The sequence below is a fragment of the Mixophyes fleayi genome, chromosome 9 (genome assembly GCF_038048845.1).
Source record: "Mixophyes fleayi isolate aMixFle1 chromosome 9, aMixFle1.hap1, whole genome shotgun sequence".
Taxonomy (NCBI): domain Eukaryota; kingdom Metazoa; phylum Chordata; class Amphibia; order Anura; family Limnodynastidae; genus Mixophyes; species Mixophyes fleayi.
Window position 1 is genome coordinate 100473921 of NC_134410.1, and position 18139 is coordinate 100492059.

The following is an 18139-nucleotide window of genomic DNA, read 5'->3' on the forward strand; positions in this document are numbered from 1 at the left end:
CGAACACTCATTTGCGTCAACCAAAAGTGAACAATCCTGGGTAGCCTAGGCAATCTCCAATGAGTTCCTGAATGTGAGTAAAAATGTAAATAACAACTTCATGTCAAATGCAAGCAGTTTTACTAGTGGTGGTACTAGCATTTTTAACAAAAGCCATTGCCCTCTCCTCCCGCTCCTCCCCTCCTCCCACACCGTGCCTTGCTCTCAACTTTGCAACCTACTTCACTACCAAAATTGAGCCAATTCTTCATGACATCTCCTCCCATCAGTCCCTTCTTGCTCCACCCACTCCCCCCTCCCTACCCACCTTGTCCCCCCCTCCAGCCCTACTCTGTGGACATTATCTCTATTCCCTGCTCCACTCTCTCTTCACCACTCACTAACACTCCCATCCTCTCTTCATTCACTACAGTTTATTTATTTATAAGAGACCGACTTATTACACAGCGCTGTACATTGCGTAGAGTGCATGTACCTACTGCAGAGGTGGAAGCAGTTTCGGCCATCATTATTGAAAGAGCCATTGGCAACTGGCATTTTTGCTGCTACTGGCAGGTTGGTATGGTTGATATGAGGTGAGACAGTGGAACGTGGAAACATGAAAGATGAACTCGTCACTGTAGAAATCTTAAAACATTAAGATGCTGCCAACCATGACCGTTCTTCACCATTTAGATTAACCAAACCTGCTTCCTGTTCTGAAGAAAGCTTTTGCTTTTGTGCTGCATGATCACACTTGTAGTTATCCTCCAGCTCAGAGTTGCTGCGTGCCCACTATATATGTTGAGCATTATGCTCACTGTTGCACACAGAGTCAGGACACTTGATCCCCATCAGTGGCGCACGCAGGGGGGGTTTCTGGGTCTCCAGAAACCCCTCCAGTCTGCTAAAAAAGTGCTCGGGGTGATGACATTCCTCAGCGACAGTCTAATTTCTAACTGCCTTCACAAATTTTGTTTCCTGTTTAATATTTGTGAGAAGATAACTATGTGGGAGGTAGGCTACAGAGCTGATCTAAAGTGCAGCTGTCTCCAAAAGCTATCTGCATGACTTATGCATGAGAAATACAATACAAAGAACCTGAGAGTTGGACTAATTGCACCCCGAACGTATGCCGAAAAAGATGTACGTGATAAAAGTAAGCTTACATGTGTATGTTAAGTCAGCTGTATCCCAAGATTCAAACTGGAAAACAGTAGTCTATGTGCTTTGCGTGCAAGTGTGTATATTTATATATAATGATAGCGTAGAGGTGCGACTTGACAGTGTTATTGGTAAATGCTGAAGTTACATTATCCTATTTGGAGACAATATAATAACGTTATGAAGTGTCATATACACAACAGAGAATAATGTCTTGACTGTACGAAAGTTGCATTTTTCATATAAAATGTAACTAACTACAAACTCGTCCACATCTGTTGTTGATTCCTTTAAAAATCCAATGGGAATCTTTTTGTTCCTGAAGTAGTCCAAATGGAAATGCAAATAGACGGCTGCAAATTGATGTAGCATAGCTACATAGCATACCATCAGCAGCAGCTATTTATATAGCGCCACTAATTCTGCAGCGTTGTACAGAGAACTCACTCACAAGAGATATGCCTCCTCCATTTAAGTGGACCAGACATATGGGATTTCATTTGGAAGACCGCACACTAGAAGAAATTACTGGTGGAACGTGGATTTCAATAACCCAACCATGAAGATGACATAATGACCCCAGTAGATACGACTGGAGTGGATACAAGCCCCTAGCACAAGACCACATTAGGGGTGGAAGCTGAATTTTATTTTATAATCCACTATCAGACTCAATTATTGATTTGCCATTCCATTTCATGGGAGAACAATTTAGATCTGAAATGTCAATCTATATTAATCACAGCTTAGTAAGAGGACTCCAAAAAAAACTATGTAATATTTTATATATAACAAACACCACCTTGGTGAGAACAAAATTGAATATTTCATAATATTTGCTGCATGTTAAAGGGGTTTGGTTACTATCAGGTTGTTGTCACCAATTCTCTTTTCCAGTAAACTCAATCATAGAATTGTAGGCCTTACCTTCCTCCATAATTCTCTTGAGGTCAGTACCAGAAACTTCAATTTCATCCACTCTTTTGGTGCTCTGCACTTTGTAAACATGGCTGTCATCATTCGAAACCACTTGACTAACACCAATTTCTAAGAAAGAGAATTACATTCTTATCAATGTCTCAAGCATAGAGCGTGCCCAACCAAACCATTCCTATTCACTATCTGGCTTCATTTACACAACTCTAACAGAATGGTTGCCAAGGATACCTCTGCGTACACAGAATGGTACAGATGGCACCATTGTAGACCATGTTGACATGAGAAGTGGGTCTTTAGCTGTTCTGTTATCGTGTGTCAATAGCACTTCATTATGGGGAGACACAGAATGCACTAACCAATGTTCCTGTGGTGGATAAAGACTTCTTTTCTCTGATCAGATAGAAGCAGGACGAGGTTAGAAGCCATTTTCTCCACTAACTGAATGATTGACATAGGTCCTTTTATAATCTAACACAAAAAGAAAATTAAGTTCAGTCAACATTTGCATCAATTTGCATTTTTTTTGGGGGGGGGTGAGGGGGATAATTTATATTTCAATATTGAATTATAAAATGACATAAATCCTAATGTAATGTTACATTTCAAATGGATATAGTCGAAGCACCGCACATCCACCAAAACACAGTATATACCAGATTAACTTCAGACCACAAGTCTGGGTCATGCTGTTCGAGGAGTTCTCCTGTGACATGTACAAAATGGTGACTCAGTTCTTCCAAGGTCTCTCTGCTGCTGTGTAAATCCATATCAGCAACTTCCTTAAGAAACTGGATGGCACCGAGAACATCTATTGAGTCCACAGAGCATTCTTCCATCTCCAGGCCTTCCTCAAAGGCCTGTAAGCATGCCACAGCCTCCGATGGACTGAGCTGCTGGAGGCCACTAGTGAGAGGGTCTTTAGAAATCTACAACAAAACAAATAATCTGTTTAGTATTATATATTATTATTTCTTTTCAACCAACAGATAAATATATGAGGTGTAGCTTTCAAAATATGGTTGTGATGATAGCAATAATACATGGCTATAGGTTATTGCCTTGAAAAAATAGTGTTCTCTGAGAAAATAGACATCTCTTTCATTTCCAAGAGAAATGATATAGGGAATATATAATTTTTCAGTGTCAAAGTTATATGCACAGCATAGGAATGCATGAACAAATAATGGCCTTGCCTCAATAGATTATATTAAACATGTATTTGTAGCATTGCCTTCCACTTCAGTACATTATGCGGGTAGATAATCAACACATGCAATCAGCTCAGTCCTCACAAAAAAATAAATAAACTAAGCATTGCTATATGACCTTTAATATATTTCATTGCTAATAAAAGTGATTATATATTTTATATTGTGTTGAAAAATGTTCATAAATGAAAACAAATATGTATGTATATAAAGCTAACAAACCATAAAAGAATGTAACAGGATTAATTATGTTATAATACTTCAACAGCCTTCCATCTGCTTGTCATAATAAACTACTGAAGCTTATACAACTTATGAAGTTGTGTTTGAAACTAATTTTTATTTGTGTTTTAGAGATCGCTGTAAGCCTCCTAATGCATTTAAATGCATAAAGCACAAAAAAGATGGGAGTGCAAAAAAAAACCTCTAGAATGCAACGTACAACACTAGCAACAATCGTTTCTAATGTCAGTCCAGTTTACATGTGTTTTACACATTTAAAAAGCATGTAAAACATATTTTAAAAATGTCAGTGGATATAAGGCCTTAATGATCAGAAAGTCATCTTTATACACATCTAGTTAAGGGCAGCAAAGTGACTTAGTGGTTAGCACTTCTGCCTCACAGCATTGAGGTCAGGAGTTCTATTCCCGACCATGGCCTTATCTGTGTGTAGTTTTTATGTTCTGCCTGTGTTTGTACTGATGTGAGTGAGTTCTCTCTGTACAGCGCTGCGGAATTAGTGGCGCTATATAAATAGATGATGATGATGATGATGATACTATTACACTGACACATCTGTACTGTGAGCTCACAGCTGTTAACTATAAAGATAAGATATGTGAAATCTTTACAAGTGACCGTAATAAAAAAAATGTATGTGTCAAGAATCACAGGACATACAATTTTGTAGTTTGGGATGAAACATAGGATTAGTAAATAAGGATTGATTGTATAGGAACATAATTTGAATTTGTTTGATATTGCACTCTATTAAGCATCTGGGGCCTGATTCATTAAGGAACTTAAATTAAGACGTTTCTTATTTAAGTGTCCTGGACAAAATTATGTTACAATGCAAGGGGTGAATATTAGTTTTCTGTTTTGCATATAAGTTCAATACTGACTGTTTTTTCATGTAGCACACAAATATCAACTTTAAATTTCAGTGTACAAATAAGCTATCAAGTATTTGTGTGCTACATGAAAAAACAGTCAGTCAGGCCCCTGATCTCTATTGTGTTACATATCAACCATGTTGATTTTGTATAATCTCACTAATTGAATTGATTTTAACTAATTCTAATTAATTTTAACATAAGGCCATTGCAGTACTGGGCTTTTACTGTTTATTTTACAGTTTGATTATTTTATTGGATTAATATGCAGAAATATTTTAGTGTATCTTATCAGCAAACAAATGTACATAAGATTTATCTTTTAGGATATTTTATTTCAATAGAGTTGAGAATTTTAGCACATATTTATTTAGTGATTTCCATATGATGACAAAAGAGCATTTGTTTATTATTTCAGAAATATTTTCACAATATGTTGCTGGCTAACTTGGTTCTTGCACTTAGTTTTTCCAATTCACTGCCCAGTTTTACCCTGTCACATTCTCTTCATACTAAAACTAATAACCTTTTAAATACAGTATCATATCCGATGCATAGTTGTTATGCATAAAGCAATGATAACAGTCTCCCCTATTACAACCGTAACCTAAGCATCTGTATGGGCAGCACAGTGGCTTAGTGGTTAGCACTTCTGCCTCACAATACTGGGGTCATGAGTTTGATTCCCGACCATGGCCTTATCTGTGTGGAGTTTGTATGTTCTCCCTGTGTTTGCGTGGGTTTCCTCCAGGTGCTCCAGTTTCCTCCCACACTCCGAAAACATACTGCTAGGTTAATTGGCTGGTCTTAAATTGCCCTTATTCTCTCTCATTCTGTGTGTATGTTAGGGAATTTAGGCTGTAATCTCTGGGGAAGGGACTGATGTGACTGAGTTCTCTGTACAGCGCTGCAGAATTAGTGGCGCTATATAAATAGCCAATGGTGTAAAAGTTCCTCTCTATGATAATGAAGCAAGGGCTATTTTGCCATGACCAAAAGGGACATAAAATAAAACCAACCAGTAGTCTTGTCTGGGCTGGGGACAGCGTGTAGGTTTTATTTATGGTTGACTGAAGCAGCAGCAAACATTCCCTAGTTGAATTTCCTGTGGAACAGGCTGTCGTGCAAGTTGTGTTCAGACTTGAATCAGGACCTCTGAGTGAATCTTGATGCAGCAGGAGCAAAGATGCGCAAGTCATCATCACCAACTTGCTAATGATCAATGCTGTATCTTTATTTTAAAATAAATAATGAGTGTGTCCCCCCTTCTAAAATAAGTAACCAACATCGGTACTATAGCCTGTGCTGGTTACTGCTAAATCAGTAATACAATGAGTGCTTGGTCTCCCCGGCACAAGATCAACCAGCACCAGGCAATGCCACCATAACATGGGCAGAATTCCTTATGGGAATCAGACCTACAAAATAGGGGGCCCCTATAGGGCACACCAGTCTCCTACTGAATAGCACTTGGGCAGGATAATAGTGTGTCCTCAAGAATAGAAGTACTGTTATAGAACTAAATGTCCCAGCAAGTCATGGATTGGATGCTTGGGCATGCTGGCTCTTGTAGAAATAAACACACACCAAAAGCCCTTTTTACCTCTCTATTGGTCTCCTAAATCCATATGGAATCTACTTCATTTAGTCCTAAAGTTGACCAATTGGAAAGCAATGAAAAAACAAGAATGACGTGAAGAAATGGAGGGGCACAAAGCCAATCAGATCGGAATGAAAATGCACCCTTTCCAACCCTTTATCTTTATTAATACCGCATAATAAAAATGTGTTTTTTAACGGCTCCACAAAATGAGGTACATCATTGCACCTACTCTGTGCTTTGCTTTGTACTTCATACTTAGTAAGACCTTCATTCCACACAACGCCTCTCCTCTGCAAACTGCTGCTCCTCAGCAAATATGGCCATCACACTGCACCTATGCACCCAGGTGGAAACTTACTCACCAAGGTGCACAGTAGGACTAAAGCGAAATTTGTGCTGCAGCTTGCCTGTTTTGCACTTTGTAAATGTCGCCAATACAGTTTTTCTCTGGCACTATAAGTTAATGTTAAAGAAGAACTGTAACGTTCACTTATGATAAAAAAAAAAAAGTTATACTTATCGGGGGTATGAGGTTCCCTAATTTGGCAGGTTCCACTAAGTCTTCACAGTTCAGCTCTGTGATACACCCTGCTTCAAGGCGAACAATGAAAAGTTCATGGGGGAGACCACTAACAACACTGTCTGCCAGAGGACAGTGTTGTGTTGAAGTGTTGGAGCATGGGGGGACACTTGATTGGAGTAGTGTCCACCTCAGGTATGTAGTACTCGGTATTGTATCAATATTTATTAATTCAGTATACATTTCACAGTTGAAGGTTCACCTATGCACATAGCTGGAGTGGAAAACATGTGTGCGATACAAACATGGTATGCTCCAACCACTTAAGTCAGCAAAGAAACATAACTCAGAGACACAAAACACATAAAAGATGTTCTCAAAGATGCACATGGAAAGATCTGTATATGAGGTGCACAACAAATGTTAGCTTACTATATACTATAAATATATATATATATTTATATATATATATATATATATATATATATATATATATATATACACACATATAGTAAGCTAGCTAGTCATATATATATATATATACTCTTTCCCTTACTGTAAGGGTCGGTAGTCGGTGGTGCTCTTAAATCAACGGTCTCCTCTTATTGTTCTGTCACTGCACTGTTCTTTATACATTATTCAAGGAAACATACTCTAAATACAGCCAGGGATTGACTCATATACACTCATCTGAGTTGCTTTATTTTAGCTTAAATTTAAATTGACATCTTAAACAGACGGGTGTGATGCATATGTTCGGCAGTTACATGATCAAACATTTATATGGTCGACACCATAATTCACAAAGGGTCGAAAAGTCAACACTAATGTCATCGACAGTATTGTTAGGTCGACAATTGAAATGTAGACAGTATAGGTGGACAATTCGAATGTAGACAGTATTATGAGGTTGATAATAATATCCAAACCCTACCCCTTAACCCTAACCTTAAAACTGTCTAGATTTAAATTGTTGACCTATTTATACTGTCTACATTTTAATTGTCAATCTAATAATACAGTCCGCATTTCAATTATCGACCTAATGATACGGTCTACATTCGAATTGTCAACCTAACAATACTCTTGACCAGTGATCGAAGTGGAACTTTAGAAGTGGTGGTATGAAAAATGTAATGGGAATGTAAGTGAATGGAATTTGATAGTGTTACAATGAAGGCAGTAGGAGAAGTGGAGATATGGCATTCCACCGTATACAGCCCCACTTCAACCACTTCTGTTGACCATGTGAATTGGCGACATTTGAATTGTCGACCCAATGTTGTTGCCTTTCTGAATGTCAACTAAATGAATGTCTAGCAGTTAACCGCAATCCAAGCAGATCACCATGATGTCTTGTTAGAGGGTGCTCCTCTCCCCTTCTTCAGGTGCATGATGATTATAAGCAGGTGTTCATTATAAGTATATTTACTTTTATGTGTTAATTACATCAATTGATGAGTATATACAATTCATTAAACAGAATATATGACATAAAACCAAAACAACTATTGCATATTAGTATGCCTGCATATCACATTCCATTTACCTAAAAAGGATATTTCATCAAAAAGATGGTTTAATTCAATTTAAAGTAGACACTCAAAGTAACACTATTTAAATTGTAACTACTACAATTACTTATTCAGTACAATTACGGTACTCTTATAATTTCTTATTTTACTCTTGTGCTGTATCGACCTGGTTTTCTTATTCCTATTCATTTGGCCCACATACACTTGCCCACATGAGCATTTGAGTAGGTAATTAATTTCCAATTCTAACACATAAAAAAAAAAACCTTTAACAGAGACAAATTTGCCAGAATTTTTCTCCATTGGCAGCATTGCAAGATGCACATTTCTGATGAGCTGTTAAAAAAGTTTGTTTATTTTTCCTCTACTCAAGTCTGGTTTAATCAAAATATTTTATGGATCAACAAAATACCATTCAAACAATTCAGATGCCTAAGAATAAACTGAGAATCGTGTTGCTAAGCCCCACCCCCGCCACTAAACTAACGGAGTGGCAAGGATCTGAGAGCTTGCCCTACTCTACTGGGATTTCCCAGAAATTTGTGAGTCTCCCGGACATTCTGGGACAGTAGGTAACTATGAGAAATAGTATCACCTATCAAGACCAAGCTAAATCCATGACAAAGATTTCAAGAGAAAGACTACATCACTCTCATAATAACAAATGCAAAAAACAAAGTAGAGGGAATTGAAATGCCAGCAATAATCAACACAACAGGCCCATCCACCTCCATGGAACCTAAAAAGAAAGAAATCAGATTTATAACACAATACAATAAAGTTATAAACAAAAAATGGCCAAAAAAAGTGACAAATACATAGGCCTCTGCATCTGGATAAATCAAAATAACACACAAAAAAAATCAAGAAACCTCAGAGGACAAGTAGTACTCAGTCGCCTCCAAACCACTACCACTTACCACAACAACATAGAAAACCCAAAGGATATCTAAGCCGCAGAGACTGCAAAGTGTGCAAAAACAACAACACAATTAAAAATGCAACCATTTCGGACACTCTTGAAATGCTTCCCTTTGTTGATGACCTGTTCTGTTGGTTTAATCTATGATAATTGTGTTACCTGTACACCACTGGAAACACATTTTGCTTTGCCATGCCTGTTTGGTTGTTTGAATCATATGTTATTTTCAAACTTTTATAAATAAAGAGATAAAAAAAAAAAAGCAACAATTTCAAATCCACTAAAACAGATGAAACAACATAAATATATAAAAGAAACAAATGTAGATTCGCCAGTGTGGTACACTTAACTTGCCCATGCAAAATAAAGTATGTAGACCATGCAGTGAGAACACTCCATAAAACAATGTTAGAACAGATGAACAGCATACCAAAAAAAAAACAAACACAAAACCTAGTAGAACAGCTAAAAAAAAAAAGCACAACTGTAAACTTGACATCTTCAACTTCATAGTCATAGATACACTAACAACCCCAAAACCCAAGGAAGACATACAAAAGCACTCTCCAGATTAGAAACCTAATGGATATACCAAAAATGATCACACCAAATGGCTTAGATACATACAGATGCTTTATTATTATTATTATTATTATTATTATTATTTTTATATTTTATTTATAGGGTGCCTCAAATTTCTGCATGGTGGCAGCACAAGCAAGGTAGAATAGCTCACATAAACAAATGTTCACAAGAATTTACATAGCACAAATAAAACTGAAAAGCATAGATAATAAATAAACGTAGCAAAACAAGAAGAGTAACATACATCAAGTAATATTACAAAGAGCAATTCCCGGGCAATTATAAGGATGGCAAGGGTAACCGAAGGTGACAAGGGAGGGGTAGGAAGTAAGTGGAGAAGAGGGAGAAGAGATTCAATAAGAGTAAGGCAGGTCCTGCTCGTGTGAGCTTACAATCTAATGGAGAAGGTTTGGAGTCAAAGAACGAGCGGTAACACATAAAAGGGAAGAAAGATTAGGGATGGTAAGGAGGAGTTAGGCAGTGATCTGGTAGGCTTTGTTGAACAGGTGTGTTTTGAGGGAGTGTTTGAAGTATTAGAGGCTGGAGTAGACACTGGAGGAGAGCAAGGCAGCCAGGGCCAGATTAATCCAAAGTCTAGCTGGGCTACAGTCCAGGGGGCCCTTGACAATGCTGCTGAGCCTGTCATTGTTGTCCTTCCGCGGCGCTCAGTAATCTCCACACTGAGGAGATCTCGTGAGAGTGTCACGAGATCTCCTCAGTAAGGAGCTTACAGCGCACCGCGGAAGGACAACAGTGGCAGGAGAAGGTAAGCGCTTGGGGGGGTGGCGGGCGGCTAACAGGGGGGGCCTCACGGGGGGGTGGGGGGCCCCCTTCGCCCAGGGGCCTCCATTCCCTTAATCCGGCCCTGAAGGGAGCAGACAATGATAAACCTTGGAGGCAGAAGTGAGAAGCATTATTCAGATGGGAGGGAAAGAGGCAGTCATTGACTGAGCAGAGAGGGTGAGAGGAGCAGGCAAGTGCTTTGGAGGTGAGGGTGAGAAAGTTGAATTGGATCTAAAGGGAATGGCGAGCCAGTGGAGGAATTGACACAGGGGTGAGGCAGAAGCAGAATGATGTGAAAGAAAGATCAATCTTGTTACAGCATTAAAGATTAATTAAAAAGGAGAGAGGCAGGTGAGGGGGAGGTCAGATAGGAGAAAATTGCAATGGTCAAGGCGAGAGATGATGAAAGAATATATTACTGTTTTGGTGGCCTCAGGGGAGATGAAGGGTCGAATCATGTCAATGGTTAAGAGATGAAAGCCGACAGAAGCAGGAGAGGGATTGGTTGTGTAGGATAAATGAGAGAGAAAAGTCAAGGGTGAGGCCCAGGCAGAAGAACTTGAGAAACTGAGGAGATTGTCAACAGTGAGGGAGAGGAGGGGAGGAGTGGTGACTGATAAAGGGAGGAAGACAATGAGCTCTGTTTTGGTCATATTTAGCCTAAAAATAAGTTGTGACATCCAGGAGGAGATGGTGGAGAGACAGATGGAAATCTACGAGAGGAGGTAGGGGGGGAGGTCAGGGGATGACAGGTAGAGCTGGGTCTGCCTTTGGAGTGTCTAATAAAATATGCAAAAAAAATAATTTCAAAAGGAAACAACCCATCTAACTATTAATCACACTAATTACTTAATAATACAATTAACTATAATCTTTTTTCGTACAATCCAACTCTGTTCTTCATTATACACGTTCATCTATGATATAGGCAAACAAAACAAACTGTTGTTGCAACACCTCTGCATTTATCTCTAACATACATGCAACTTACACCATAATTAAGAAGCAATATTTTTACCCCTATTCTCATTTATATATTCACTATTTCATTGTGTATTATTCCTTATTTTTTATTAATTGTTTTTATTTTATATATTTAATTTTATATATTTTTTCACTTTATATTATTTACTTTTTCATCTGTATTAGTAATAATTTTTTACCATTATACATTTTTTGTCCTATTTATGTATTTTTCATCTTTATGTCTTATATTCTTCTATGTTACCTTTGGCTCTATTCCTTGATCTAAATCCATTACTATGGTCACATATAACATTTTATTTTATTCACGTTATAGTGTCCGTGATAACCGCCAAGCTCATACCTCAATAAATTGATGTGTGCACATCTATTCACAATCCATTCTATTAGACGCAAAAAGTAAGCGCACATTCCACTGTGCACACACACCTCTAACACAATTATAAGGTAATGTCCACAACTTTTCGTCACCTGAGTCTCTGTAAATGCATAACGCATTCGCAGCCTTCAGTGAATACTAAATGAATTCACACACACATCCTATACAGGAGAGCACACATCTATTATTTCTGCTTTGGTGTAATACTTTTTCAAAGCATGCTAGTAAGTGCCATACAATACAGTGAGCATGTTAATGACTAACTGATGAAGAGTATATATTTGTTATAGGATCCTGTGTTCCGCAATAATAATGATACAATGTCTTTGATCTTATTAATAGCTAATCTCATTAATGATTGGAATATAATGCAATTTGCATCTTTTTCACTATTTTAGTCACATCAAATAATATGCACCCGTGACGTCTCAGATGTACTTTAGAGGCATTATTTCACACAACCTTGAGCTTTCGCCTTGTACCATGCCAACTATAAACAAGGTATCCCAGTTGTTATGCTTGCGCATCCCAACTAGAAATCCGTAAGAGCGACTTATGCGATCCCTGTGTTTGACAAGGCTATATATATACGGGCAGCACGGTGGCTCAGTGGTTAGCACTTCTGCCTCACAGCACTGGGGTCATGAGTTCAATTCCCGACCATGGCCTTATCTGTGAGGAGTTCGTATGTACTCCTCTTGTTTGCGTGGGTTTCCTCTGGGTGCTCCAGTTTCCTCCCACACTCCAAAAACATACTGGTAGGTTAATTGGCTGCTATCAAAATTGACCCTAGTCTCTGTCTGTCTGTGTGTGTATGTTAGGGAATTTAGACTGTAAGCTCCAATGGGGCAGGGACGCTATATAAATGACGATGATGATACCACCTAAGTATTACACATCTATTGACCTCCACATCAGATAACTCACCATTATGTGTTAATCGCTAAATAAATACCAATCTATCATTTACCTCACTATACTGCATTATCTATATAAACATCCATTCATCCTATTCATTCCAGTTATCTAAACATACAAAACAGGCATAACGATACAAGTCTTTTACTTTACAAAGATAAACGTGCAATACATAAATGCATACATACAATATAGATAATGCATTATAGAGTCAACAGACATGATGTTAAAACTTCAGAAGTAAGTATATAATATCCTATTTTGTTGCATATATATATATATATATATATATATATATATATGTATGTATTAGTGTATATGTTGCAACACAGAAATCTATATGAGTGTATGGTCAGTATTGCTTTTTTGTATAGTGTGTGCTTAGATGTAACAAGAGAAAGAGAGAGCATTTATGAAGAGAATGTGTTTAAGCAAGCAAAATGTGTAAAGAGTATGTGTTTAAGTGATAGATAACGAAAGATTAAATGATAGATAGAGAATGATATGAGATAAATGAGAGAGTGATATAGGAAGGTTGCATAGTGCATGTGTGTGTAACATGTGGTCAGACCTAAAGGATAATAAAGGCCAAGCATAGAGAGAGAGAAAGAGATAAGGGGAGGAAGCTAGAGTCCATTGCAGTGTAGATAGTAAGCATTCCTGAGATGGGGGAAGAAGCTAGCCTTTGTAAAGCATGTGTGAAAAGGTTACTTAAAGATTCAGAAAGTTAATAGAAATAGATATAAACCTACATATATGTGCAAGCAAAGTTTATTAAAAGTTGCAGGCAGAATACATATAAGGTAAATAAACAGATAAAGATTCAGAGGAAAGTTAATAGAAATACATGCAAGCAAGGAAAGTTAATAGATGGACATATAATATGTAGGCAGAGATACAGACAGATAGAGTATAAGCTTACTGTGGAGTGTGTGTCCTGTAGACTCCAGGTGGAAGAGATGTCCCAACTTCTATGTGTGTATGTGGTGTGGTCAAAAGAGGCTTGCTTTGCCTGCTGCTGTGGCTTATAAACCTTTACCCAGAATGCATTGCTTCAGGTGGGGGTTGTTAGCTTTTTTCCCTACTGTCAGTAAATAAGACACAGGTTTTTTTCATCAGACATGCCGACGTAAAGAGATCCTTTAGCTTCTCACCCCTTTGTTACTTGATCATCTATGCTAAAAATTGCCTTACCATAATTAATTACAAACTTTTATATATATATATATACATATATATATATATATATATATGCGGCATTGATCATCTGTTCATACACAGTCATACTGTACATGTTGCATACAATCACTAGGAACAACAATAAGTGGTGAGAAAAGATATCTATCAGTCTAACTGCAATGACAGAGAACTGATATCAGGGGGAATGATGAAGAGTATATAAATAATCTATTATTTTATATCTCATTTTATAACTTACATCAGAATTCAGCCATAGTTGAATGGGCAGACTGGCTGTGCACATACAATCCCTCCCCCACCTGTTACTGTGGAACTTGAATACCAGTGAAACAAGTTTTGAGCAGTTGATCAGATTAACATGTGAAAGGCTGTGGTCTGTTTCCTGTGGAAAGGTAAACTCTGCCCACAAGTAAAGTTTTTTATATACATTACACAAGGAAGAAACTTCCCTTTTCATGCCCTGCTCGCAGCCTGATAAGTCATGCAGACAGAGCTTCTAGCTGGACCTGCAGAAAAGTAAGTTGCCTGAGGTCATTGGGCCCTGGCTAGCAGGATAAGTTTATATTGGAGTTTTTGAATGGAATGAATGAAAGGTGAGTGAATCTGGAAATATATAGTTTGCAATGTGTTTTTGAATGGAAGGTGGTCGAATCTGGACACATATGTGGTAGAGTATATGAGAATGAATGATCATTTTTTGTTGGTTATATGGAAGTTTGTATACAGATGGTAAATTTGAATGGAACTGTCTGAGTTCAGATAAAATGGAGCTAGTGAAGACTTTGGTTTGGTATGGATAGTGTTACATAAATGCATGCCTTGTAATAGTGTTGCAATGCTGTGTAGATATAACATAGGTAATGGTATGCTGTTAGTCTGATTTTTATGTGATTATGTAGTCTAATAAGAACTGGGCCCTCTTGCTATGAAAGTTGCATTGGCAGTAAATTAGGCCATTACAAGCATGTGCTTAATATGGCTGAAAATGTGTTGATTCCTGTAATACTATACAATTCCTGGAGTTCCTGTTATATTTAGGGTGGATTGTTGGTTCACATGAAAGCATTTGTGGTTTTGGCAAAGGTTATTCTTGGAAGGCTAATGGAAATTGCAAATGTTGTATAATAAAAGTGTATGGAAATAGTTTGTTTTATGCAGCTTAGTGTAAATGTATAGTAAGTGTATGGAAATGGTTGTGCATAGTTTGTTTGCTAGATAGAATGGTGGTGTTGGAAAAGTATTTCATGGAAAAGTGAATAAGCTGTGTAGATGTTATTGGAAAGTCTGCTATGCTGCTGTTGAAAAGGATGGCTGAAAATAGGATTTAGATGTATAGCAAGTGATTGGATCATTCAGGAAGTAGATTGTTAAATATAACGTTTTGTAACTCTGAATCTCTGAAATAATGTGGTTTATTGCTGGAAATGTTGATGTAGTTAATATAGCAGCAAAGTGAAATACCATGTGTTTATAGCATGCTGAGTTCAGACAATAGAGAAAATGGATCTAGTATCTGACATGCTTGTAAAATGGCTGCCACCTAGAAACTCTCATGTGAAGGGAATGTGGATAGTGAATAATGGCTGTTGGACTTTGACTCAGATAAGTGAAATGAAATGATAGAAGGATAAATGTGGCAGAGTAAAGGTCAAAATGTGTGCTTGATTGTCTGTGTGTTCTCCCTCCCCCACAGGTCTTCTCCCTCCTCCCCCTACACACACAATGCATTCATACACCTAGAATAATAGGTAAAGTTTAACATACACACATTCACACACCGTTAGACAAGTTAGTCAAAGCACACACATAATGACTTGTATATTATATAACAGGCAATAAATGTAATGTATTGCACCAAAATCTATACTTTGTGTAAAATATTGTTACGCTATTTACAGTTTTATAATATATACATACGTTTTACAATTATAATGTTAATAATACAACACATTTTAAATGAAACTATATTTTGTGCGTAGTTTTTCTTAAAGAGATGAGCATAAGCTATTATATGAATATTGGTCCTGTGGATTTAAGGGAAAATAAGAATTATATTTCTTAGGTTAAATCACAATTACCTTTGCGAGGAGTGGGTTGAAAGTAAAAGTCATATATTACGGTATTAAATGGTCATCCATACATCTACCAGATTATTAAGGAGATTAAGACCCCATAATCACCCTAGAAATCCTTTTACACTAACATACAATGCAAAAAGCATTCTTGTGACCGCCATATATTACAGACTGGATCCTAGTGTCCATCATACAATACAAAAAGCATGCTAGTGACAACAATACAACACAGAAAACATGCAAATGAGTGCCATACAATACAAAAAGCATGTTAGTGATCACCATACAATACAGAAAGCATGCTAGTGGCCACCATACAATACATACACAATTCTTCTGATCACCATACAGAGACTATTCTTGTGGCCACCATACAGAGAGCATTCTTGTGGCCACCATACAGAGAGCATTCTTGTAAGTGCCACGTAATGCAAAGAACATAGTTGTGACCGCCACACAATATCATCCTCAACATTATTAATTAACCCCTTCTCAAAATCCAAAACCCCTTCAGCATCATAACAACTCCATTTAACATCAGTAACCCCATTTACATTAAGTAAACCACTCACCCTCTATTATATTCAAGCCACCCCCCCCCCCCCCCCGAAACTTACCTGTTGCTGATCCCATTTCTCTTTTCCTTACTGCTTGCTAACACACAGTGGGACGGCAGTGCGTAGGAAGCGGTTCCTGCCACATGGTGTGAGAAGGGGCCAACAGTTAGGAGGTAGGGGCCGTGCGCTGTAGCAATAGGCTGCACGGCCCCTACAAGGAGAGGAGCAGCCAGCTATTTTTTATTTAAATAATGTTAAAAAGTATACAGGGGCTGCAGACTGCCCACTAGCCTTCCCCCACAGTGAATGAAGCCACTGCATACACAAATGTGTACAGTGAATACATAAATATTTTTTTTTCAAAAAGGAACGGGAAATTAAAAAATACATTAGGTAGCCTCCAGGTAAGGCTTATGCCCATTCCGCCGCTGATTTCAACAGATCTGAATAAAAAAACTCACCACTACAACTATTGCAAAGAAACCAACTGAACTCACCAAAGTACGGTTTGCAATAGCATTGACTCTGCTAGAAAACGTTTGATCTCGATTCATTGTCCTGGCATTTTTCAGTTTCTGATAGACCTCTGGAAGAAATACAAATCATATAAATATCTCGAAAGTAAATCCATAGAAGAGACATAGGTGCATTACAAATAACACATATCAAAAGGGGAGCACATTTTGAATGTAAAGAGATGAATGAACTGCCTATGACCTGGATGATTATGTATTCCATGGTGAACCACTGAATGGATGAATAGGAGTAGAAGACAGATTACAGAGGGTTGCAACAAAAATATCAAACTACTGCCAGAATAGCAGGGCAGGCAAAGAAAAGACAGTGGCGCTCACTTTAGTGAACCTAACTTATTAGTATGAAGTATGTGCAATGTAGGAGAAGGCTTTTACAGACAGAATAAAGTAAACAAAATATATAGTTTTATATAGAAGTATACATATTTTCAACAGACAAACTTTCCTTTTGAAAAATCTATTCTTATGAATAATATATAGGATAACGTGCCCCTATTATAAATGATAAGGATATTAGAAATCACTAAGTAGTTTTATGACCATGTATGCAATGCACAAAAGCATAATTTGATTTCTACTATAGGTAATAATTATTCCTTGTATTCCTTGTAATATACATTTCCTTCTAATGGAAACTGAAGAGATGACATCATAACTGAACCATTATAATCAATGTCACCAGAACTCATCATTTACACAGATATTAATTTAAGGAGATTTTAAATATATATATATATATATATATATATATATATATGGCCATCACTTGTTTATTAGAACTAATTAACGTCTACAGTATACTGAGTACAAGCACTTTTCAGTTTTCACTTTATACATTAAAGAAGAACATAAGTTTTTTTTTAGGATGAATCCTCCCTAGCTAATGGGGTCCCATGTCTAGGTCTCCCACATTGTCTGAGGGACTCACCCCCACCAGTGCCGGTATGGGTCTGATTTCTAAGGTCTTGACACCTTGGAAAAGATTATATAAATACACCAATCATAACAGTGAGTCTGACAATAACTCTGATTGGATAGCTGCCTTTTGGTACCTTTCATTGACAATATGTTACAGATTTAAGTAACTATTGTTCAGGCCCAGGGGCAGGCTGGACTGGGGGGCATAGGGGTATC

The 18139-nt window shown here is 37.5% G+C and overlaps 2 protein-coding genes across 3 annotated transcripts in view; one reads left to right on the top strand and one right to left on the bottom strand.

Annotated features, from left to right (window-relative positions):
• The window catches only part of PSMB7 (proteasome 20S subunit beta 7), a 979390-nt gene that overhangs the window by 735540 nt on the left and 225711 nt on the right, over nucleotides 1–18139 (top strand). The gene's annotated exons all lie outside the window — the stretch shown is intronic.
• Nucleotides 1–18139, bottom strand: part of ADGRD2 (adhesion G protein-coupled receptor D2) — a 322961-nt gene that overhangs the window by 266577 nt on the left and 38245 nt on the right. For both annotated transcript variants that reach the window (XM_075184713.1, XM_075184714.1), the window contains exons 7-10: nucleotides 16967–17055; nucleotides 2736–3008; nucleotides 2439–2550; nucleotides 2071–2190 (exon numbers count right to left, since the gene is read on the bottom strand). In XM_075184713.1, the coding sequence (XP_075040814.1) occupies nucleotides 2071–2190; nucleotides 2439–2550; nucleotides 2736–3008; nucleotides 16967–17055 (594 nt within the window). The remainder of the gene's footprint in view (nucleotides 1–2070; nucleotides 2191–2438; nucleotides 2551–2735; nucleotides 3009–16966; nucleotides 17056–18139) is intronic.